Source organism: Anopheles stephensi, chromosome 3, assembly GCF_013141755.1.
Source record: "Anopheles stephensi strain Indian chromosome 3, UCI_ANSTEP_V1.0, whole genome shotgun sequence".
Taxonomy (NCBI): Eukaryota; Metazoa; Arthropoda; class Insecta; order Diptera; family Culicidae; genus Anopheles; species Anopheles stephensi.
In genome coordinates, this window is record NC_050203.1 from 63,038,094 (window position 1) to 63,062,469 (window position 24,376).

Here is a 24,376-nt window from a genome sequence, read left to right on the forward strand (position 1 = left end):
GATGACATCGCACGAAGAAATGGTATGTCATGCTGTGCACACACTTGATCGTATTTTGCGTTTGTTTGCTTTTTTTCTTACATCTATCAATGAAAGGAACCGGATACGAAACATTGCAAACAGAAGATTGTTTAACAGAAAGTATGATACACCATTCTACTATTAGGTCTATTATACATCTAATAATTAAGCTGCCTTTATGTCACGTACTACGGATGTACAATTTTTACAAACATAAATTTACTATCCCACTGCCGGTATCACTGTACGATCAGTCGATCACGATAAACTCTCCAACGTCCCCGGTCACAGTCTTTGGGGAAGCGCTCGAGCCAGGTGATAGTGTCCGGGCCGTTCCGGCACACTGCGAAGCAGATTCTTCGGGTCCAGGAAGCATCACGACGCTGCGGTCATCCTCCGGAACAACCCGCAGACATGCGACGGTGGAACTGTTAGAGGCGATCGCTGTCATGGTGAACTCCGGTCGGGCCTTGGGTTAGTTGACCATAGTGCGAATCTCCGTGTGCTGCGTCTCCTTGTGCCGTCGTAGGTCCACCTTGCGCTGGAATGCTTTGTGGCACAGCTCACACTGGAATGGTTTGTAGCCGGTGTGTTTGCGCGAGTGCGTTATGAGGTTCGAACTTTGGCTGAAGGCTTTTCCGCACACCTGACACTTGTGGGGTTTTTCGCCTGTGGAAGGAAAAAAAGAACAAGAACATAATGTTTTAATGAAATGAAATAAAACAATGTTGGAAAATCACATAATATAAGTAGAAAATTTCGAGTAGACTACCAGAATACCATCTGTTTGTACAACCTGTCATTTTTATAGGTATTTTGTGCCTTTTCTTAATCTTGAATGTCACAAGACACCATCATTTAAAAAAATATGGCCCAAACTTTGGGCGCTGTTGCCCACTGCAGAGTAAGCCCTATCTGGACTTCAAAATTATGTCATCCGACAAATGGTCACTTGAAATTACATAAAAGCCTCAAACCAGTGTCATTCGCTCTATTCTCAACAGCATCTTATGGATATCAAGAGATTTTGCCCTGTCCAATGAGGGATCCGTCGTAAAAGAAGTAAAAAAGTACGTATTTATGGGTGTCTGTTTTGCAAGATTGCAGTTGAACGACCGTCCATACCGGGGTCCGTCTTCTGGTTTACGACCACCGAGGACTATTTTGGAGGCAATTTAGGGGTTTCATCCGTTGTTAATGGGATACTAATGATCCCTTAAAGCCGCTCGAGGGAGAAAAGGGAGAGAGGCAAATGATGTTAAACTGTGGTAGACAAAATCTTAAATCTGTACTCTCTACCGTCAACCATAAAAGGAAAAACTTTTCGGCGTGGTAAAGTGCGAAGATTCAAATTAAAATGAACTATAAAACGAATCAGCGCGGTGTGAGTAACCTGGTTGTGAGGAATAGCGTTCTGTGACAAAGATGCAAGCTAAAGATATTTGACTCAAACCCTGAATAAAAGTTTTATGCTGTTTCTCAAAATATCACATCTCTGCCATCAGTCTTATCCCATGCAGTTCCATGTGTACTACGGTCATACGGAGGTTTTTCTTTTTTCGATTTTTTTTTAAATGGTTACACCTTATAAAATCAATTGTTAAGAATTTTTCAGTTTGTAAATCAAGCTCTTCAAAGTATTCCTCAAGCTTTTTGTTACTTTCAATACTTGATGCTACTCAATTCGAGTATCTTCTTTACAGCCTGGAATCCTCGTAATAGAACTAGTGATCATACATTTACATCGGGAGCAAGACAAAGGATCGAAGTTATAATAAATGATACCTAAGGCTGGAATTATTTACTATCCACACTTGATGTGAATAACAAATAATGTGTAAAATCAACAAGCAGAATGAAAATACGAGTCGGTCTAAGCAAGGATTTTGAAGGGAAGAATTTTTACTATGACAGTCACAGTCCCAATTCTGTATGACCATGCACCGTAAAATATGAAATATTTCAAACGATTATTTTATGTTCCTTCTGTGAGTTTTAGTACTTGCAATAAAACCCGATACTCCGCAAAACCGTCCGGGTCTTAACCGTCCAGGCACGCAAAAATAAACGTGTTCGCTATTATATGGCAGCGGGCGATGCTGTGGATCGTAAAAAGTACAGCCAACGTCTGTCTACTTTGGCCGAAAACGCACGACCCATCTGGAAAATCCATTTCCATCGGAAATCATCTGAGACGACCTAAATCAGAGCCTGGCGATGCTGATGTGCGCCTGTGATTGTGCCAGGCGAAATGGTTGTGATTTTGTCTCACGTTTTAGTACCATTGCCACACACACACACACACCGTTGACCCAAGCGACCATCTTTCTCCTCCACCCCCTGTTTCGTTCCATCCATTCCGTCAGCCATTTCAATCATGCACTGACGTAACAGTGTTGGTGAGGAAAAGAGTATTGATTTTTCCATTTAGCAAAAATACGGCCACACTGTCCGGAAAAGTGAGCAAATACCAAAAAAAAAAAGAAAAAGCGGACATAAACTTCCCTCACTACCACGTTCAAGCGGTGTGGACCATATCACCAAAACCCCGTCTCTATCTGGTCTGCCTTATCTCATCAGCCCATTCCATGAAAGCGTTCCCACATTGCCACGTGAAAGCAGAACCCAAAAATCAACACTCATTGGCAGCATTAGTACCGAGGTTGGCAAAGCACAGAATGGCGGACTAGCAGCAAACGTAAAAACCATCCGCAGAGCAGTAGGCACCGGCGAAAAAAAGGCAGGACAAACCAAATAAATGATGCTCAACCGTAGCAGGAGTTTAGTGTCCAAATACATGAATCAACTCTGGGTCGTTATCCCCAGGAATGCTATCCACGGATTCAGACACACAAAAGAAAGAAGAAAAAAACAACGTCGGTACCACACTCGTAAAGGCTACACGTTGGGCTATAAATATAAAATCAGTGGAAAATCCTGTATATTTTATCACACAGACATACAAGATCACTTCGCAGAGGTGGACCAAGAAGATGGTAGTGGTCGGCGGATCGGCGAAAGGAAAAGCTCAATCTCAACCCTCCCACTGATTTGGCGCGTGAGTGGGTGGACACGGAAAACGGATTGCACAAATACAAACGTTTCTCTGACAAGAGGGGATGATGTTCAGAATGAGCAGGGAAAAAAGAGACAGAGAGAGCGAAAAAGAGACCGACTGGAAAGGAAAAGCTTGGTTCGATTCGAGTAGTTTTATGTGGCATCCGAACCATTATCATCAGTCTCGTTTGTCGGAATCACGGGACCCAATCGCATTCACATGGCTGACTCTGATGACGATGATTCCGGGGGAAAGATGTCCCAACGAGAGGAGGCATTATAGTACATATGTATTAGTGAGAAGGTCTGGTTTCTCGCATTTTATGCACAAGATGATATTCGAAGATCATAATTAAATTTCAGCGAAATTGGGTCAAAAACGGAAAGAATTTCATTACACAACCGAGGACTATCTCTGGATACGTTATTTGCTAACACTTTAACCGCTTTGTAAAACCTTTCAATTAAAGAAAACCACAATACAATGATCAGCTTCTTGCCAAACCGAGTCACAGCGCAATCTGGCGACAGAGCAATCTGATCCATACCATCCCCAAGTCATCAGGGACCTCGAAACCCTCGTCAGGGTACAGAAGGAATGTATCATTGAAACTCCCATCGCACAAGCGCGTGTCTCCTGTTCGTGCCCGATCAGAGGATATAGAACTGATAGCAACTGAAGAACAGAAGTTAAGGGTGGCAAATGGTGGAAAAAAATTTCGCGTCTCAAATCGCGAACCATCGCTGAACCGGAGCTGAACTCTCGGTCGGGAATCAGAGCACATTTTATGTGCACATCGGAGCACGTGTGTTTGTGTGATAGCGCGATGTTGGTTGTGCTGACCTCGCGCAGGACAGGGAAAGAACATAGGCAAAGCACACAGCACAACTCACCATTCCTCCCTGTAGTTTCTCTCGCCCCAAAAAGGATATCAATGATGATGATAACGAGCAAACCGTGAGCACATACCGATGTGTGAGTGTGAACGTTCCATATTATCATCATCATTAGGTTCCGTAGCAACAATGACTGCTGCCAACAGACGCAGACACCGATAGCAGTCAGCGATGCGAGGCACAATCTCTTTAACAATTTTATTTCGTTGAGGGTTGGAGTCTTTTTTTATCTATATGTTCGTTATCACATTCCTTTTTCTGCCCATGGCCCTGCATGGCCTGCGGGGCGAATCTCTTCATATGAGTTTGAATCCGGTGCTGGGTGATTTCCGTGTGTTCGTTCTGTGGCTTCCGGTTAGGAAGGATGCCAGGAAGGAAGGAAGTGGTTTACTTTTCATTCTCGCCATGTGTCGTTTCTTCCGCACGCAAAGCACATAACAATCAAAAGGAAGCTGAGGAAAGGAGCCATTGGTGCGCCTCGATTGTATATAAGCGCGCCCTCTTGCCGACGGTTTTCGTACATAAGGCGGTTAGGGTGTTCCATTTCCAGCAAGCTCAGCAGGCAAGATTTCTTTTTGGATTCTGATTTTCCCCTTCGCTAACCAGCGCTCGCGAAGCCTCGCGCGCCACCTTCAGCGTCGTGTGCATTTCGAGGATAAATGTTGATTTTGTTTTAGCAATGTGTTTGGTGCTTGGGAGTTCAAGCATTTCCCAGCGAGCTCCATGAAATGGAATCATACGCAGTGGATGGAACGAATAATACATAACTACGGGATGGCGAGAAGAGGAACAGCAACTTCCATTCCATTTTTGGGACCATCATCATCATCACCAAACGGAATCTGAATCAGAGGAAAATGAAATCCGTTAAATTTAGATAAATAGAGACTGCCAGATTGCGTCGGGTATAGGGCGAAAAGTGAAACAATCCTGGCGTCGTTTTCCATTAGGATTGAAACGTAGAATATAATTTGTTACAGAAAAGGGATTGCCAGACCCGAAACGGACCGTCGGAATGTTTTTAAGAGCTGTCTGCAATGAGCAGTGCTACCGATGGTAGTAAATTGATGTCGTTTTGTTTGTTTTCTTTTTTAGGATAAAATTTATTCAAAATTTCAATTTAAAATTTTAAAACGTTCATCAGCATCAAAAAAACTTTTCAAACTCACGTTTTGAATTTCTGTTTGCGAGATATTGTAAGCGATTCGATAGTCGCCATTTTGTCGGGATAGATTTTCTGGTGTGATTCTTATATAAAAGATTGTTCGGGATGAGGGAAATCGAAGGCCTTATTTCAATATTCGCAGTATGAATTTCTTGCACAGGCGCAATAAAAGTGTCAATAATGTATCCAATCACAGCACATTCATTGAACGTTGCTCTCTTTCTATCCCGCTGTATATTTTAAACCATTTCTTGACTGCAATAATTGAACTGAAGTCTTTGTTGGAAACGCTTGTACGATAGCGGTATACGGGTTAGTATGAAATGAAGTTTAAACGTTCAAGACGCAGAAGCAACTTCCAGAAAAAAGGCACTTGGTAAGTAAATAGTTATCGGTTTTCCAAAGCAATTCTATTGCATTATGTATTTTATGAGGATAATAGCTGGGATCAAAAACGAATCTTCTCCATAGCTCCCCAAGGAACAGTTTCGAAACCCACGCGTTGCAGTGAAGCCCATTCCAAAGTCGATAGAATTATTTTATGGTGCAATTTTGAACGTGACCTATTCTCAATGCTTCAATTTTGTTGGAAAATGTGAGTAATACATCGAATAGCTCTAAATGTTTTTAAAATATTAATATAACAAGTGTTTGTAGTTAGAGCTGGAAAATGCTACTGCTAAAACTATGTCTTTATACCATATATGTCTGTTTACTAAAATACCCATCCGAAAACATCACACCAGACCTCATAGTCATCATCATTGGCCCGGTTGTAGCATCGTTGAAGGGCGTCTTTCCACAAATCCTGCTTTCGATAGGAAGCAGCTCACGGTTTTCCCCCAAAATATCATCGAATGAACTGACCAAGCATGCTATTCTCTTTACGCCCAATGCCCCCGGTTGTGTTGAGTCAATAATGGAGCTGTTCTCGCCTTTCAATTATTCGTCTCCATTTTCTGCTTTTCGCATTCGATTTGTACCGTAATCTTTCAACAGAATCGGAATCAAGACGTTCTGCTAAATGGCTAGAGCTCGAGCCCTTGTTTCTCTGCCGCTGTGTTAGTGTGATCAAAGTGGAACCGAAAACAAAAATCCACCAGCACGGAGTAATGGAGCAATGTTGGTGAAAGGGAGTTGTTGAGAAAAATCTTTTCAGCAGTGGAACGAAATCAAATCCCAATACATCGTCCGTGTCGTGGAGAAAAAAAATGTACAAACACACACACAGAGCTACCGAGTGGTGGAGTTTTCTGCCAGAAAGGGAGAAAGTGTGGATGGATCACCGGATGCCGAAATCATTTCTATTCACTGTGGCACTGATGGCGCTGATGTTGATGATATTTATCAAATCCTGGCAAAATGGAAACCTCGTGCTTGGGGAGACTTCAGATGGTGTTATGGTTGATTGCAGTGCCCTGGTGGTTTGGAAGGACGTAAGGTTGCACAATGCTGAATGACGAGTATGTACAGCAGTGGCCCCCCTAGACAAAGCCGTGTACCTACAAGAAAAAAAAATGCTCCCCACAAGATCCGGAGGAAGTTTTCACCGTTCTGCATGAATCATGTGATAAAAAATTCAAATCGTGAATGCTCTAGATTTATTCAAGAAATGGAAACCTCTCCCGCTAGTCGCTTGGGACAAAATGTATCGTATCGTGAATAGCAACATGCATGTATGCTACGGGGTGTCCGTAGCTTACCGAAAAACCGAACCGAAGTATCCAATGTGAACACCGAATGTTTAGGAGTGATTGTCCCCTGGCTCGGTTTTCCTCCAGAACGCTAGTACGTCTACGTCTATGAACCAGGAAAAGGGAAGCACTAGCAGCAACCTGGTTATAAAATCATAGAATTTTCATTTCTTCATTTTGCTCCGAACATCTGAGACCATGCTGAGAACAAGCAAGGGAAAATGTGCGATAGCGATGAGAACCAGAGCATGTTCTGGTACGTGGTATACTCTTGGTAGCAACCTGGAAAGTTGAACTTGTTAATGTTTGATAAACCTATTCCCAGAGATTTAAATCCAGAAGGTGTTTCCAGGGTTTCATTGTGTTAGTACTTTTCCTGGCTGGTAGAATCGTAACATACAAAAGATTTTGGTCAGGAAGTTGAAAAAGTCTGCTGACCAAAAAAGCTTTGAAAATTTGTGTATACTCCAATCAAAAGGATATCGTTATACTGCCATAAAAAGTTTATAGATCGGTTTGAATTTTTAAATAAAATATATTGATATTTTTGTTTAACAAATATTTAAAACTGCTATCCGACTTTTTAACCGGTTTTTTATTAAATAAAATTAGAATATTTTATATTTTCTTAAAATAATGGGTAATTAAGAATACGGCTAGGCCGTCCTTAATAAATAAATAAACCGGGTAATTGAAGTGCCAGAAAATCAACTGTTAACCCAACAGATGCATCAGATAAGTGTTTTTAATGCGATTGATAAATATTTGCTTACCAGAAGCGGAATTTTGACGACTGACCATTCAAAGTGTCCTTCTTCTTGTAGCAGATTACTGCATTAGCGTCAGGAACTTACTCATGCCTAGAACTTACTCAGGAGTATCAAGTGTCGTGGGTGCGATCTTTACACGTGACACAAAGCCTTCTGATTCCTCTGGGAATAATATGTCCCGGGTCGGGGACATTAGGGAAGATACTCCTGTTCCCATCGAAATGCTTGCTTTCGAACGTCATTTGCTTTAGATTTATAGTAAAAAAATGTAGAGCATTTTTTACCAAAATTGAAATCACTGTTCGGTTTCTAAAATAAACCAGGCTTTAGAGCAAATACATTCTTAAAAACTTAGACTCAACATATTTTTGAGGACTTGGCTTAAATTGCTCTTTTGATATTATGGAGGACTTCGATTCTTGGTGTTCCTTAAACAATAATAATCGACCAACCCTTACCTCATACTGTCGCTTGTTTACCAAGACACTGTACCTCCTTGTACGCGATCGACCAGGGTTTCAAATTCTAGCCAAGGGCAAAATTGTCGTAATCGAAAAAGGCTGACGTCAATGAGGGTCCCCTCAAACAATAGCTTCATCTATTCCCCTGTCACTACAGGCAGCAGGAATATTTTTTTAAGGCGTGTGTGCCCATACTGTACACAGCCCTAGCAATTTTTGTGCTCCTATGTTCAAACCCTAATCTGCTGCCCTAACACTCAGAAAAAAAGAGGCGCTAAATGATTAACAACACTCGACGGGTACGGTTTGCTCCGCAGGATATCAATTAGACTTCATTGCGGTAGGGCACATCCTGAGGAAGCACCCCTAGTACTTGGCAGATTTTGCATTCACGGTGCAGGTTATGGTTGGGTGTGAAAAGTTTTCTCCGTGGTGCAAACACCATGATGTGTGATTGTTCAACTGCAACATAAATCAAACGATGTATCGGCCAACATTTGAAGTCTTAATTCGTCTGCAGTTTGTGGGTATATTTTTTTGTTTTGTGATTTTAAGCGTTATATTCAGCATTATATGAAATTTAAAATTCTACTTCCAGCTCTGAAGTCACGCACTAACTGTGTCAGGAATTCTGTCTGGGAGCGATGTTCTGAGAACATGTGATACCAATCATCAAACAATCCTTCTAAGTAAATGATGAGTTTATGTCTGTGCTCGCTGAAGAAATTAAGGCTTATTGAATAAAAATTAATATTTTCCATCATTACGTAATACCAATGAATGCGAGCAAAACATTTATTAAACGTTGCCTAGGACGTGCACTTTACTTTGTGATGCAAGATTAAACACCCAACCATCTGGTACCAGTCGAGATGAGCTACTGTCGGTAACATATGGATTTAAAAGGAGTAAAGCACGCCTGAGGGATACCTCTGCAGATCCGTATGCTATTATTATGTTAATGCCTAGTTACAATGTTCAGACACGTCTAAACAGAGAAACTAGAAACATAAGCCAATGAAATCACCCAGCAAGGAAATAACTTGTTAAGCCGGTAGTCTGGTTCACCTCTTTTAATTGCATAAAGCGGAAACGAGTTAAGAAGCAAATGCATGATGATCATAAAAGAAATTTTGTTGGACATATGTTCCAAGTTCTGACTCCGAACGCAAACAAATGATATTGTGCAATAACATTTCTTTAAACCTATTTTCTACTTCTGATTTATTAGTAAACCTTTCTTCATATTTTAATCTCCGGGAAGCTTCACGTTTAGGACACGAGTAGCAAAAACTGAATGTTTCTTGTAAAAACTAAAACGTTATTGTTTTTAAGGGTTAAAAAATTGCACATACACACAGCAGCTATCCTTTAGGGATACAAGTGCTTATTTGTGTCACTTGTTGACCTGTGGCAACATTCAAATACGCACCAAACCCTCTGTATAGGTTCATTTTCCCACAGTGCTCATTTACGCTTCAGAATCTGAGCGCAGTGTCGCGTCTTCGTAACAGCAATAATTTAATTTTCATTACAGTTGCGATACGGGCGCACGCGATTTGCTACCAATACAAGCGTTGCACTTGTTTGTGAAGTGTAATGCTATCGAATGACAACATCCCTTTCAACCGCGTAAACTTAGACGGTAGACCGGTGCGTCTTCGCTTTTGGCCAGTCATGCATCGCCAGAGATCGTAAAGTACACGACACGTGTCCTGCAATGGATGGGTAATTTACTTGTTATGATTTTGCTAGTGCTGGTGTCGTTCTGGGTGAGCCAGTTATGCCGACGTTAGTGCTTCGTTCATAATTCATCCGTCATCAAAATTGCGGCTTACCCTTTTGGCTATTTTTTGTGCCGTTGCCGCAAGCACGTGTCGGTTGAGTGGATTGAAAGATCTCACGCCACCAGAGCAATATTCAAGCAAGTGTACTTGGTAGATTGAAGCGTATAACAATTATGATTATTTCATACGACGATTTGACTGCCAACTGAAACTCACCGACAAGAGCACGAGAACCGAAATCAGAGGCGCGATGCGTAGGGAATTTGGGAGATTGAAATAATTGAACTCTGGTTCGATCAATCATGAGAAGTTCTCCCAATGAAACAAAAGAGCAGTGATTGAATTTCAACTGTTTTCTTATGATTTACACCCAAAGGTTAGTGACCAGAATGTGCTTTCATTGATTACTTACCGGTGTGAATGTACGTGTGCTTCTTCATGTCACTTTTTTGGTGGAACCGTTTCCCACAGAACCCGCAAGGATACGGCCGGGTGTCGCTGTGTATAAGCAGATGGGTCGATAGCGTACTGGACCGCTTGAAGGCCTTTCCACACTGTTTACACTCAAACACTTTCTCCACATTGTGCACAGCCCTGTGTTTTGGGAGCAAGGATTTAAATATTATAATTTTGAAATAAATTCAATTTTCACCAACGCATTACCTGTGCTGATTCAAACTAATTTCATGGCCAAACGATTTGTTGCATAGCTCACAGGCGTACGGACGTTTTCCGTTGTGTGTTCTTCGTGGATGTACATCTATTGTTATGACGGGAAATGAAACATACAATGCTTGTCAGTAACGCTACAAATCCTAATTATAGGGCTCCAATAATTACCGGGTCGCATTAGCAAATGGTGTGGATGGTGTGGGTGACTGAAGTCCAGATGTGCTCCACCAGCACCGGCCGTTGCAGCCGCCGCATTTTGTGTCATGAAGTGACGTAACCGCAGTATATCCTCTGGAGTTGACGGATGATAGCTGGAAGTAATTATCATAAACATCAGATCCTGAATGCTAAACCTTGTTGTACACGGCTTACTTTGCCAACGCAGGATTCAACTGGTGTCCTTGCTGCTGTAGCATAGCAAAGAACGGAAACGGAGGAAACAAGGGTCTGTTGAGGATGCTTTGTTCGTAGAACTGTGTGTAATTTGGCCTGCAAAAACAAATAAACAATGGTGAAAATGATGGTTGGTGTTGGCGATAGAGAATGGTCGCGTATTTTACCTAATCGAATCGAATGATCCATTTGATAGGGGAGATTTCGATTTCGGCTCCACTTCTCGCTTCAACAAGGCCGACACCGAGAAGGCTTCGGAGTTTTTAGGAACATGTGGAACTTCCGTCGTTGGCGAGGGATTGATCCGCGGTGGTGGCGGTGAGTCGACTTCCAGCTCGATGGAGGAGGATCGTGAGCGGGTTGAACGGTCCCGTGACCGCGATCTGCTTCGGGAGCGCGAACGGCTGCTGAGGGCACTCGAGTCGTATCCGCTCGATAGCGCTGACAGCTTCTGACCGTTCAAGGCTTGCTGCTGCAGATGGGTAGCATGCAGTGGTAGGTGTTGTTGAGTATGATGGGCAGGGTGATGATAAACGTTGTTGTTATCTTCATCCTCGGATTCGTTTTTCACCAGACGACTTACTCCGAACTTGATTTCGTCTGAAAGAAAAAGGAAAATAATCACAATTGAGGCTATCGATAAGTCTATTCAACAATAGATGGAACTGATGGATTTTCTGCTACATGAACTCAGTTTAGAAAATCTTGGCAAGTTTTTATTATTTTATTTTAAATAAATTTAAACTAGAAGCGATACGTTCAGGCCGACCTTTATAAATAAAAAACTTAAACCAGAGAGACAAAGTCTAGATCATAAGGGATTTTGAGCCGATTTCTTGATCTTCGTGATTTTGGAAATGGGTCCCGATGGTCTAAGATACTGAATTTGCTGAGTTTGCGACCGCCAGCCCGGGCCACTAAGCCCCCGTGCCAATCGCGGGATATATGATATATAGTATGCAAGCTGTGTACCCCATCACGCCCGACCGAAACCATGATCATCAACACCTCAGCGCCGGTAATGGTTATTTGCCAACTTTTACTTGAAACTGCTGCTGATACGAAGCACATCATATCGCGCCAGTCAATATCACACCGATAATGATTTAGGGCGGGAGCGAGTAGTATAAGTGCTAAGCCGTTGAAGTATTTCTTGATTTTATGGCACAAGATTTGGTGGCCGTACTTCATAAGTCCGATAGCAGCTGATATTGCCGTCGATTGGGCTGTGGCCGTAAAAGTCCAAATCCGGGTATCACAGCACCTATCGCTTGCCTCGCCGGACAAAGCTTTACGCAGGGATTTCCACCCGTAAACCTTGTATCGATTGTAATCGATTGTTCATTATCGTGCGCAGAAGTGAAAAGGGATTTATCGTAGTGTGTTGAACGGCTTATAAAAAGCTGAGTTCGTAAAGATACCTAACAGGGGAGTTTTGTGCGTGCACCACCGAAACTCGAATCTCTGCCCGCAGCCGTTTGAAACTGGTACGAGTTTGTGCGAGAAATCTCTAAATCAATTTCAGATTTTGTTTCAATAATCTTAATCCATGTTCCGTCGATAGCGAAAATCTTAAAAATAGCAAGTCGCTTGCTGTAATGCTGTATGATTACGACTTTAATTTTGCGGGGGAAATCCAACGCAAACTACAACAGTTCACTAAATGCAAATCACGCAGAAGCACGACATAAAACATCGCTTGAATTGAATCGACATCATACAAACAGCCAGAGTACAATGAACTCTTATGTTCCTATACAATCCCGTCCATGCAGATTCTTTACAGAAGCACACCAGACGCTCCAGGAAGAGTCGATACGAATCAATTCAATTAGCCAATATTGATGAAACTGAATGACATGGAATTAACTTCAATTAGCATAGATTTGCTGTTGTGCATCAACCATGCTTCTGCGTGATCCGTTGTGATACACAAGAAATCCAGCTAAAAGGAAAGGACAGTTTTTCCTGGAACCAATTTAGCTCAATAATCTTGTATCAGGTCAAAATCAAACTGATGATTGAGGGATGAACTACCGTCAGTTTAGTAAATTCAATCATTTCACTACTCCAAGCTCCAAAGCATAATGTATAATGAAGTGCGCTTAACCAATGGCTGTAAGAATGCTCAATAGTTGCATCCTTCAACAACATCGAATAATTTGTATCATACATAGGCATACACACCCTACGAGCGGCGATGTGCATCTTTTCCTGGCACAGGTGATACCGTGGTAAGGATGCACCCATTTGATCCTCTTTGTTACTGAACGCGACTTCAGGTCGATTCAACCCTTTTATCGTTGGACACTGAGCATTGTACACTCAACATTAGGGCGGAACACATTTGGATAATATTTATTTTCGTACCGTGATCTATCGCATGCCAGCTATATGGCGTGTGGCATGTTTAAATTCTGGGGTCGAGCCACACGATTGTTATTCGGTCGAGTGAATCCCAACCAGCACCGCAGCACACCCACCCTAGCCGAGTTGGATTCCCAAGAGTGGCGTAGATTAGGGTTGGGCGTTGCGTGAAACATCCGATACCTCATGGTTGGCAGGTCTTGTGGCAACAGGATGGAGTTGCGCTGTATCCCGGTCCCGGTGCTGGAACAGCGAAAGATTGCGTGTTCCTAATACTGACCAATTTTCGATTTGATTAGGACAGGAAACCTTCCCCACAAATCCAAATGCTTTTGATTGAAATTCCAGCTTCAGCAAACCGGCGGAAGGGTTTAATTTGACCAGCTCGAACAAAACGAGGAGAAGGAGATGTCGAATGGAATTTAATTAAGATCCTGATGCCTGATGACATGTACGATGGTTGATGACAAATCAGTTTAACACTTTCAAAAATCAACTAGCGCCGGTTGCTGTTTTAAACAGAACCCCGATGTGATACGAACTTCGCATGACTTTACAGTTCTATGCTTCAATGTATCCTTACATCGTTTGTATCGGTTTCAAAAACATTTATCAACAGGTGACAGCGGATATTTGAAAGTGTGACGGATTTAGCTGCGTTTGAGGACACGTTTGATTAATATAATATTTGTGATCCTTCTTTACTATTAATCTGTATGAATCTAAAGTGATAATTCGAAAGAAACAACCTATATCTCTTCTTCTTTCTTGGCCTAACAGCATCTTAAGGTGCCCTTCTTTTTTAGCTTACTAGACTTACTGATACCGCATCGTAGGATAGTTAATCCTCACTATGGGGGAACGGCCCAGACGGGATATGCGCCCTGGTCCTGCAGGGTGAAGACCGACGCTGCTGTCGCCTCGGCCACCGCTTCGCCCTATTCAATCTATTTAGTCCATTTTAATCAACTAACACTATAACATGAATAAAAAGCTCCCCCACAACAACTCAACATATCTTAATTAAATATTATAAATATAATGCAGTAATTGAGAATCGAACATCGGGTGTCAAGAAAAAGTTGTTTCACGTACGCACTCACGGTTTCAAAATCAAAATCTGAACCATTCCAGTTTTATTGACACTCCACACATTTCTTAATCGAACCACAAATGCCAGTGAAATACATAATGCTTATATACGGGCCGTGCAATACGTGCATTGTCACTTTCCAATCGAAACCATTCAACAAATCCCCAATCGAAAGCAATCTAATCATTTTACACGCATTCCCGACGCCGTCGGGCCGCATCATGGGCATTTGTTTAGCTACTCAAACGTGCAATAAATTCTCTAAATATTGATAAACCCGATAACTGGATCTAGTTGAACAGATTCTAGAAGCGCTTCCCGCCCAACCGTCGTCACCAAGGCCGTGCAAGTGTGTGCCTGCGTCGGGTCGGCAAATTATCGGACAGTGTCGGACGCTGGTGACTGTGTGCATGCGTCCAGAAAGGTGAGATGTAATAAAATAAAAAAACGCTGGTCCTTACCTCATATTGATAAGCCATGATTTATTGTACCAGGGACTTAGTTGGAAGGCATACTTAACAGTACAATTTAATCGTTCACGAGAAGTTGTTCAAACAGCCGGCAACCCTTACCAAGACTAACGATGGGTGCTGTTCGTCTGTTCGAAAACGTGTGACTCCAGTGCCAATCACTGCCGTCAACATTTTTGTATCCAACGGCTAACAGCCCCCTTCGCCACTGTGGGAGGTGAACAGTTGAAGTGCTTGTTTTCCTCTTCTGGTACTACTGTTGTCTGGATTGCAGCAGCATTGATAAGCAACAAATCTGTTTTCCTGTTGGACATGTATTTGCAAAAAAAGCCCGGTGTAAGCCTATGCTAAGTCGCAGTTTCCGGAGCATGCAAGAGCGCGAAAGACAGGATTTATGTTCTCTGCTTTCAAGACACCGTGTTCAAAAAGTCGTAAAAGTCAACCCTTTTTTTCGTTAGGGCGATCCCACACACGTTGAAGGTTTTGCAGCCTACCGGTATAGAAGTAAAACCAGTTCCAGTAGCAAATCTATAGCCCATAACAGTCGTTGGAACTAGCGATGCACTTCAACGCACAACTTTTGAAACACATGGTGATCATTGCATGTCTGTTACGATGTGTGATGGAAGGTGTAGTTTTGTGTGTGTCCTATAGCTGACGCACCTAGAACGCTGCACAGGCCACCCAAGAAGAAAACAGGTTTTGAAAACAGCTCTGTTATTTCCCACAAGAACCCTGAATGCCAACAGAAATCTGAAATTGGAACACATTCCACCTCTGGATATGTATTTTGTTAAAATATTTCTCACAACTTGGTATTGCTTTAGACGATGGGAGACTTTATGGGAGACCACCGTAGATTCATACGTTAAAAGTATAACGCCTAGTGGAACGTTATTTTAAACTTTGAATTTAAATAAATTCAGTACTGCTCAGAGAACTATTAACACACAATAAATGCAGAGTTCTTAAAACATATTCATATTTCTCTGTCTCATCTACCAATACTCACCTCTATGGCCCATTTTGGGTGGATTGTCAGGCACATCATTATAACCATTGGCACCGCTGGGAAGTCGTGGTACGGCCGCAGGATGAAGCAAACGGCGGTAGTGATTTACCAGTAGATCGTTGTTGAAAATTAAAGGCGAAAATCCGTTTGCAGGTGTTGTTGGTGCTAAAGGTGGTGAAGAAAAGAGACAGAAGGTTTGTTAATATAAATTATAGGCTTGTTTAAAGTAATAAAAAATTATGTTGCTCGTGATAAACTACACAATCATACAAATGCTTCACATCAACCATATTTGTTGTGCATGTTTAATCGATGACTTGGAGAGCCTTTCCATCAACAAAAACCATGGTCAACGTTAATGCTCATCTCTGCGCTCCTCCAAGGGCATACAAGCTACTGAAAGCATCTGAACATCTATTTTCCCACTTCAAACAAACGTCCATGCCAATCCGGCAACGATGGACAGACATCCCGAGCGTCATGACGATGGCAAGGCTGAATGTCCTCGAAAGCGCATGCTTAATGTCTGCTCAAGAGGTGTGCATGCTTTCATCCCTTTCCCAGTTACGATGAACGGCCTGTGTTTGACTACGTTCAAGTGGATTTGTGCACTGCACAAAAGATTCCGACAGTACTGCTCGTTACTGCTCGCAATATATCGCGTCCTCGACCCAGTATCTTCTTGATCCGTCCTGAGTCTGGGCGAATGCCAGGAAGGATGCTCTACGCCCGACTAAATCAATTAAAAGACGTATCCTCTCTGTTTCACCATCGTCCAGTTGCAATGAACAATGAACTCAATAAACTCTACGAAGAATGTATGCAACATTTCCATGGATTGCATGTGATTTGAAACATGAAAGGCAACAAAAACTGACCACCGATACAAGCACGAACAGACACGAAGCACGAACAGACACTCGTGGGATTCAATTGGCAGTTTCCGCTGGCGGCAAATCTCTTTTAATTTACTTGCAGATAAAGCCAAATATCAATTAAAGAAGCGAATGCTGGAAACGATGAGATGATGACGTGTAAGATGAAGTGTCTAAACACCGAGAGCAAACGAACGAACGAACATGGCTCAAGAGCCATGACGCATACATTAGATCAGTTTCGTTAAGTTGAGGGATAAGGGAGGATGAACACTGAGCGAAGGAAATCATCACGCACGTAATCAGAGCTCTGGATAATTCTATTAGTGCCAGTGCTGTGGTGATATCCATGGCAAACCTGCCGATATGGACATATTCTTTGTTCTTTGTGCACATTCATTGGGAACAAAGAACCTTGGGTTTTCTCTAGAGTTTTAAATTTTTAAATGTATCTTTTATGAGTGTTTCTAGTAAATGAACATTTAAGTATTTTATTTATTAACTATAATTACAAGGTCTTGTTTTCTGGTTTTCCGTTCCCTTAAGAACCGTTGAACATTTTTTTATTATACCAGAATAGCGCAGACAAAAAATCTTACAAAACGTGATTACGGTGCACACGCAATCTAGTAAAAATGGCACTCAAAAGAGGCTCAAATCTCATTTATATTCCTTTTGCATATTTGTATTCAGACTACGCTGTATTTTTTCGTTCCTTTTGTGCCCTGCCTAAGTGTCCAGGGAAAATCCTATCTTTTAATGGTAATGAAATCGGCCCTTGACCGGCGGATATACTCTCGCGCAAATTACATTACATCGCATGTTTGAGCTCGGGCCGTTCTGTGCTTGCCAGCGGTGCAGATTTGTAGCCGTTGGAGTGATATACTCAAAGTTACAACAGTGCTTTCCACTGACGGTGCACTAATTTATTTTGCCTTAATTAACTGCTATCTGCTTTTAATTAAGTGTACGGCATACGGCACCGCCAAAAGCAATGGAACAATCACGAAGAGAAACAGACCGGTAGCACACGAAATGTTGATTTCGTCCGTTTGCGGTACGCCGGCATGGTGCTTTTGACTGCATTCCGGTCGTTGGTCAGAATACCTTGGTGATCGTTCCAAATCGCTTGAGGTTAACTCACGTAACTGGAGCCGGCTGAATGTGGTCCGGTGGGAGTACTTCATATCCGACTGTCGCTTGGTACGTGTTTTATCATTACACCAGTTACTCTATTCTTATTTTCCTTTAACATTCCGTGCTAAGATCAGCACCGCCATCATTTCGGCCATCGGAAAGCTCCAATGGTCAATGTTTTCAGGATAATACAGATTCAATGCGAACAACTCTACTATCTTGAACTGTATAAAAGTACGCACCAATATCTCATGTGATCATTTTGAAACTGATTCGTTAAGAATACTCTATTTCTCCAAGTCAACCGTCTGCTCCACAGCTCAGCTGGAGGTCTGCTATCTGGAGCAAAGAGACTATAATTTTGTTTTATGACACAATGATAAATAGAACACATATTTGCTACTCATAGGAAAGTTCTGCTTGAATAGCACGTGAGAACGTGTCATCTCCGAAACCGGATATTCAAAACCATTAACAAAATATATTGGCGAACTTCCCCAATCGTTGGCAGTGTTGGGAATGTTTGACATAAAAAACCCCATTCAGTATGTTGAATTTTTTTTTCTTGTGTGAGTCATATAAGTAAGACAACAAAAAATCTCCCATTAAATAAATGAGCATCCAACCGAACAGAGTGACCACACTTCCCAACTCTTCCACGTCTGACCATAGCAAAAAAAAACTCTCGAAACCACATGTTCCAGAACTCATTAAAACTTCGATTAAACAAAATAGGAGCCATGCGCTATGTGTCTAAGCAAATAATGCCCTGCACGAAAAACTTCCCCCAGCTTAGGTGCTGAAAAGCAAAGCCCAGTGACACGCTTTTTGCTTGAGGTTATCTTCATAATTTAAGCGATACATTTGTTTGGCTGGTTCATTAGAATTATGTGAACAATAAGATTTATAGCATAGTTTGCCGAGCCCCAAACCAACTATCCGCGCTACTGGAGTTGAAGCGATGCGAGGCAATACATAGACTAAAAATTCGAAACAAATGCTGACTACCACGCTTATCTTATCGTTCATTCCATTTTCGCTCCACCAACTGTTGGTGACTGTTTCGTAGCTGTAGCGCTAACTTAGTGCTAGCAGCCTGTTGCACATGTTGGTTTTCGGCCAGGTCTCATGCCTATACCCGAACTGTGTTCCCTGGATCACGCACCACTCGAAGCCAGTCCGATTGATTTGCGTTCAGACAGAGGGCAATAACAAAAAAACTGAGCTGTACGAGCCTGTCATTTTCGTTTTTGCTTATGTGCAGCATAATCCCATGTGTCGAGCGATGTGCATCTGTTAATATTCTATTTCCAACCACTTCTATCGAAAAGGTCTCACGAGCGACGCGTTTTCTCTGCTGGGGTCCACATACTTCTGTCTGTTTATCGTGTTCCATTCACGCTAATTATGTCAAGTTCATGCTATCTTCCTTATGGTGCTCCATTCATAAAATTGCGAAGAAAAACACTTCTATACACTTTTACAAATCCGACTACCCTAGTATGTTTACGATCCCCATTGAGTCATCAACTCGAGCCTATCTACGGCGAGTGAAATTCCGATACCGGCTCATTTCTCACCATTGCTGAGGTATAGTGACGCTTTATGTTTGCTTAAAAAGAGATTGACTTGGCACGTAATGACTGTCGTAATCACTGACAGTTTGTTTACAAATTACCTTCGGCCTCGCGCTAGCCGTGATTTATGGAAATACTTTTAATGAGCTATCAATTAGCATAAGTATTTTTAAAACGCTATTTGCCACGATGGAAGAGTTACCGTTTGCTTGATGGCAACAACCGGTGTAAGCTGGGTCCATTCGTAGGGAAAATGCTTCCATCGATGAGTTGGAAACATCATTAATAATTCATTTCACTTTTGCAATTGCAGTACAAGGTAGTTATTGTTCGGTGACTGGATTGGATGTGACTGATCCATATCTCTCGTAGGCACGTTAACAAGTTAACAAGCAACAGGTTCATGAATAATTTATTTGGTACAGAAGCTAAATAGGCTGGTTCAATTTTAATTATCGCTCTATCTGGAATGGGAACATTCGGTAGTTTCTTGCACAAATTACAATATGGACATCATATCCTTTACATTTCTGAGACATCGATGCATCGGTCATTTCTCAAGAAGGCATCAGATGACTTCTGAACGGTCGTAGATGTTAGAGAGCATATATCAGACTATACAGGCATCCCCACGCTCAAGCTTCTCGTATCAGACACCTTTCATATAAACCTGGTAATTCCGTACACTAAAATTTCTGTAGAAGTGTTCTATGACTAACACCTATTTTTGCTTCTTACTGGTGAAACAAATAATCAAAGGCTGAACCAAAGGTTAGCTTATTTACAATTGAACTAATTTAATCTCCTAAGTGTTAGTGGTCCTACCTACACGACGTTAGAATTATTAAAAACATGAGGCATGGCAACCTGGATCGGCAGCACCCTAGGATAAGGCTCCCTTCAATCATAAGCACTGTACAAAGTTAAACTCAAGTTTTAATTGATTTCGCTCCCGATAAGCCCATGTAGAACTAATTGGCTCTGTGTGTGCTCTGTTTTCGCGGATTGAAAACTGTTTAACTTCAAACAACATTTGCTCCCAATAACGATTTGTCCGATCAACTCCTATTGCAGCCAATGTTCATCGCAAGAGTGCACGATTTTTCTGCTTCGAATCGATTTTCGTTCATCTAAAACGATCGACGCCAAAGGTATGCGCTCTGGTACTCTTATCAGCGCCCGCGCTTCTTCCTATATTTTTTCGCATATTTTCTTGGTTTCTGCCGAACTAAAAAGGAAACATGTGCGCTGCCTCTTCCACATTACTTCTGTGATCGCATTAGGAACATATTGTTGCAATATACGCATGCGATATCAACACCCGAAGCATATTTCACACCTATCACTCATTCGCTGTAGTCCTTCCATCGAGCGGCTCATAAAGTACGGAATCGTTTGTGGAACAGTAGCAATAAACAAAAAGATGTATCGTATCAGCTTGTATCGAACACATTTTTACAAATACGTAACGTAATTTGTAAGCACTCTTGTAGGTGCATGAATAAGTTCCAATCCACAGTAAAGTAAGTAAAATGGACAAGCATTTGGTTTTGAGGCTTTTAATTTACTAATAAAGTTTTAAAATGAAGTGAGAAGTTTTGTAAGTATTTAATGAAACTTTTTAAGAAGGCACATAAATAAATACATAAAAACGTCAATGGAAAGGAACTAAGTATGTACGTAAGTAAATAGGTACAGAAGCAAGTAAGTAAGTAAGTAAGAAGGCAAATAAAAAAGAAAGAAAGTAAGTAAAGCAATTGATTTTTAACCATTTTCATGGAATTTCACGAGAGTAAAATGATACCCAAACAAATTGTACAGGTAGCTCGTGCAGAATTTTTACCACCGTTGCTCATTACATTACCAGTATGATAATAACCAAAGGCGTAATGTATTTGCATACAAATACGATTTCGTTTGACAAATTCATTCCCAATGCGCATGTTTGTAACGGTTTGTGAGTAATGCGATTTTCTTTTTTTACTTTTGTATTGATGATATTTATTTTCAATTCGAAAATCGTTGCATTTTTATTGTTCCATAGATTTTACAGTGGTTTTTCATCCGCTACTAAAGTGACAAATAAATAGAACATCTAGCGATTGATGGTATATGTGTACTGATGCTGTGCAAAATTAAATTTACGGAACTGAACGAATATACTGCCATAAGCATTCAAACAGAAAGATCATTTCTTATAGCCTTACTAAAAGATATCGATATCGTTTAAATATTGTTGCTCAAGTACTGTACTCTAATTGTTCCATGGCTATTTGTGACTGTAAAATTGAGAAAGAAGATAAAACTGTGGTTTGGTACATCTGCTGATGCTATGGAGAGTTGGTACATCCGCTGATGCTATGGAGAGTTGGTACATCCGCTGATGCTAAAAGTCGGTCAGGAAAACGATTGGGAGAAGGTAAGAAGTCCTTCGGGGTAGGTTGATCATTTAAGATTTAATTAGTTGAGGCATTAAATTGAATCCTTACTTAAACAGAATAAGGTATCAAATGCAATCAAATTATTCAAATTGGATAGTTCAACAAAAAAATCTAAAGAAAAGCTCTCACTGCTACAAAAACAAATCAACATCTAAGCATTTATAAAAAATAAACAACTGTCTTCAAAAATTACCATACAACAGAGTATTAAAACTTTTTTCTTAATCATTTAATCTAACATCAACCAACATACTAAGGATATTTTGGATGATGATTAGTTCTTAAACGTTTTTTACTCAGTTTGTCCTTGTAAAAGTTATTTTACTTAAGTACACAAACAATTTTCTTTCTTAGGCTCTATCTTTTCAAAAACCACATCCACATCACATCCGCTGTTGCGTCTAAATTGCAATCCATCTCGTATAATACAACTGAAATGCAATGGCGGACCGATGCGCCGGCGCACTAATAGTAAGCATTGTATATGAAATAGTATGTTAGTGTAAATTATCTATCATCATGTTTTAACAGTATTTTGCTTCTTGATCAAATTTAAACACGATCAAGTTAATCCACCATTAGTAGAATTATTTGGATTAAAAGAACCGGTTTTTCCATTTCAAACTCAATAAGTTCTTCGCAAAAATGTAACTTAATTTTTTCCTAACAGAAGAGCACTCAATTCACAACTCGCCCAGCTACACTTACCGTCGGCCTTTCCTCGCGGTGTCACTACCTTGAAGGCGCTTGTCATCGACGAACCGTTGCTGCTTCCATTGCCGTGCACCGATGGGTTACTGTTCACCGTCAGCAACACGTTCGGACTCATCGGTCTAGAAATGTTAACTCCGTTTAGCGAACTTGCCTTGTTCTCGTCGGTCACGGTCCCCGTTTCCGTGCTGCCACCTTTACCAATCATCACACTGATGTTATTATTATTATTGTTATTACTGCCACCGTTTGGACTCATGGTGACATTGTTAAGCTTGATGTTCACCATCGTGACACTAAAATCCAACGGTAATTGAGATTGCAACGGCTGTTGTGATATTGATTGCATCGATTGTTGATGCGTTTGCGGCACTTCACTTACTTCCATCATTCAGACAATTTTCGCGAAACACTAACGCTACAATGCACGCTACACGGGTCCTACGACGGGACCAAACGCTGCTATTAACTCCTTTCATCAAATGCGTCGCACCGAATTTGCTTCCAACAGATTATGCGTATATGTCACAGAAAATTAGCTTGAATTGAATTTTACTATTCTGCACTTTCACTTATCAAAAACACACTGCACTAGATCCACAATATATCTGCTGAACAACAGCGGCGCCGGATCATTATTCATCCACCGAAAGCATCACACTCGCGACATCTGTTTCCAGAGCGGCACAATTCCGTTTGCCAGACGCACTCTTTTTTGGTCGACCGAATATTGCGAGCATATGTTGTTGCACTTCTTCGTATCACGCCCGCTGTCCTCGTCAGCGTTCAGTTCGCTACTGTTTGGTCGTTCATTGATGTGGGCTCGGCAAAGATTCAATGATTGCCGCTGATTCAACGACTACCACCGTGGAATGAGTAATGTTGTTGATGTTGCTCCATCCGCTTCCTACCGGCACGCTCGGCGCTGTGCACATCCCAAAGCTTCGCAGATCTTTATCTCTTTCCGTCTTTCGCCCAGCTTATGCTCAGAAGCCTCGCGACACGTTACTGTTGGCAGTTCGTAGCTGCCAGTGGTTCTGCATTCACTAACACTGTATCGACCGGCAAGTGTATTGCTGCTCGAAAGCTCACTCTCGAATCTACTCTCTGGCGAACCCCGGTAAGCCCCGGGATTGATACGGCATGCTACGGATTGCTCCGATGTTTGCGGAAAAGCAAAAGACGAACCAAAACCACGGCTGATCCTCAATCCGAAACCAGCAAACACGCCGCCAGCCACGTCCGCGTTGCGAAAGGGCGAAATATTCACAACAATCCTAGTTCCGCTGCAAACGAACACTGAGAAAATCGAGCACTGATAAGCGTACTCGAACCGTCAAAAAGATCAACAGATTTCAGATTATGGCCACGCCCTCCGACGGAGCATTGCTGAAACGCGCGCTGTACCCCATTTTATTTCACGTGGAAAGCTTTCTTGCTCGTTTTTCCCTGCAGCGCAAAGCGGGAGAAATACTCTCCCTCTCGCAGCACTCTTGTCACGCGGGGTACAGAGATTCACCCCTAGCAACCGGAGGGGTGAGAATCTCTGACTGAGAAGGTCTGATTCACGATGTCTCAGTATGCGTGTTGTTCGTCTCATAGCTCTTGTCTACAAGAGCGCTCGCTACGAAGACTCACCCCTAGCACCGGAGGGATGAGAACTTCTTAATGAGAAATCCTTTTTCGTCTCACTACAGTTGTTGACCGCTGATGAGAAATCAAGTCACTCTCACCAAGATTTGCTCACGATAGTGAATGCTGCACTTTGGCACGTGA

The 24,376-nt window shown here is 41.8% G+C and overlaps 1 protein-coding gene across 1 annotated transcript; it reads right to left on the bottom strand.

Moving 5' to 3' along the window:
* LOC118514276 (PR domain zinc finger protein 10) lies at window positions 1–23,882 on the bottom strand. The gene is made up of 8 exons (XM_036061017.1): window positions 22,598–23,882; window positions 15,860–16,024; window positions 11,085–11,517; window positions 10,897–11,013; window positions 10,693–10,835; window positions 10,516–10,612; window positions 10,265–10,446; window positions 1–690 (listed from the first exon to the last, which is right to left on the bottom strand). Exons 1-8 carry the CDS (start codon window positions 22,989–22,991, stop codon window positions 497–499), a joined length of 1,725 nt encoding a protein of 574 aa, XP_035916910.1. The 5' UTR covers window positions 22,992–23,882; the 3' UTR covers window positions 1–496.
* Between the last annotated feature and the right edge of the window lie 494 nt (window positions 23,883–24,376).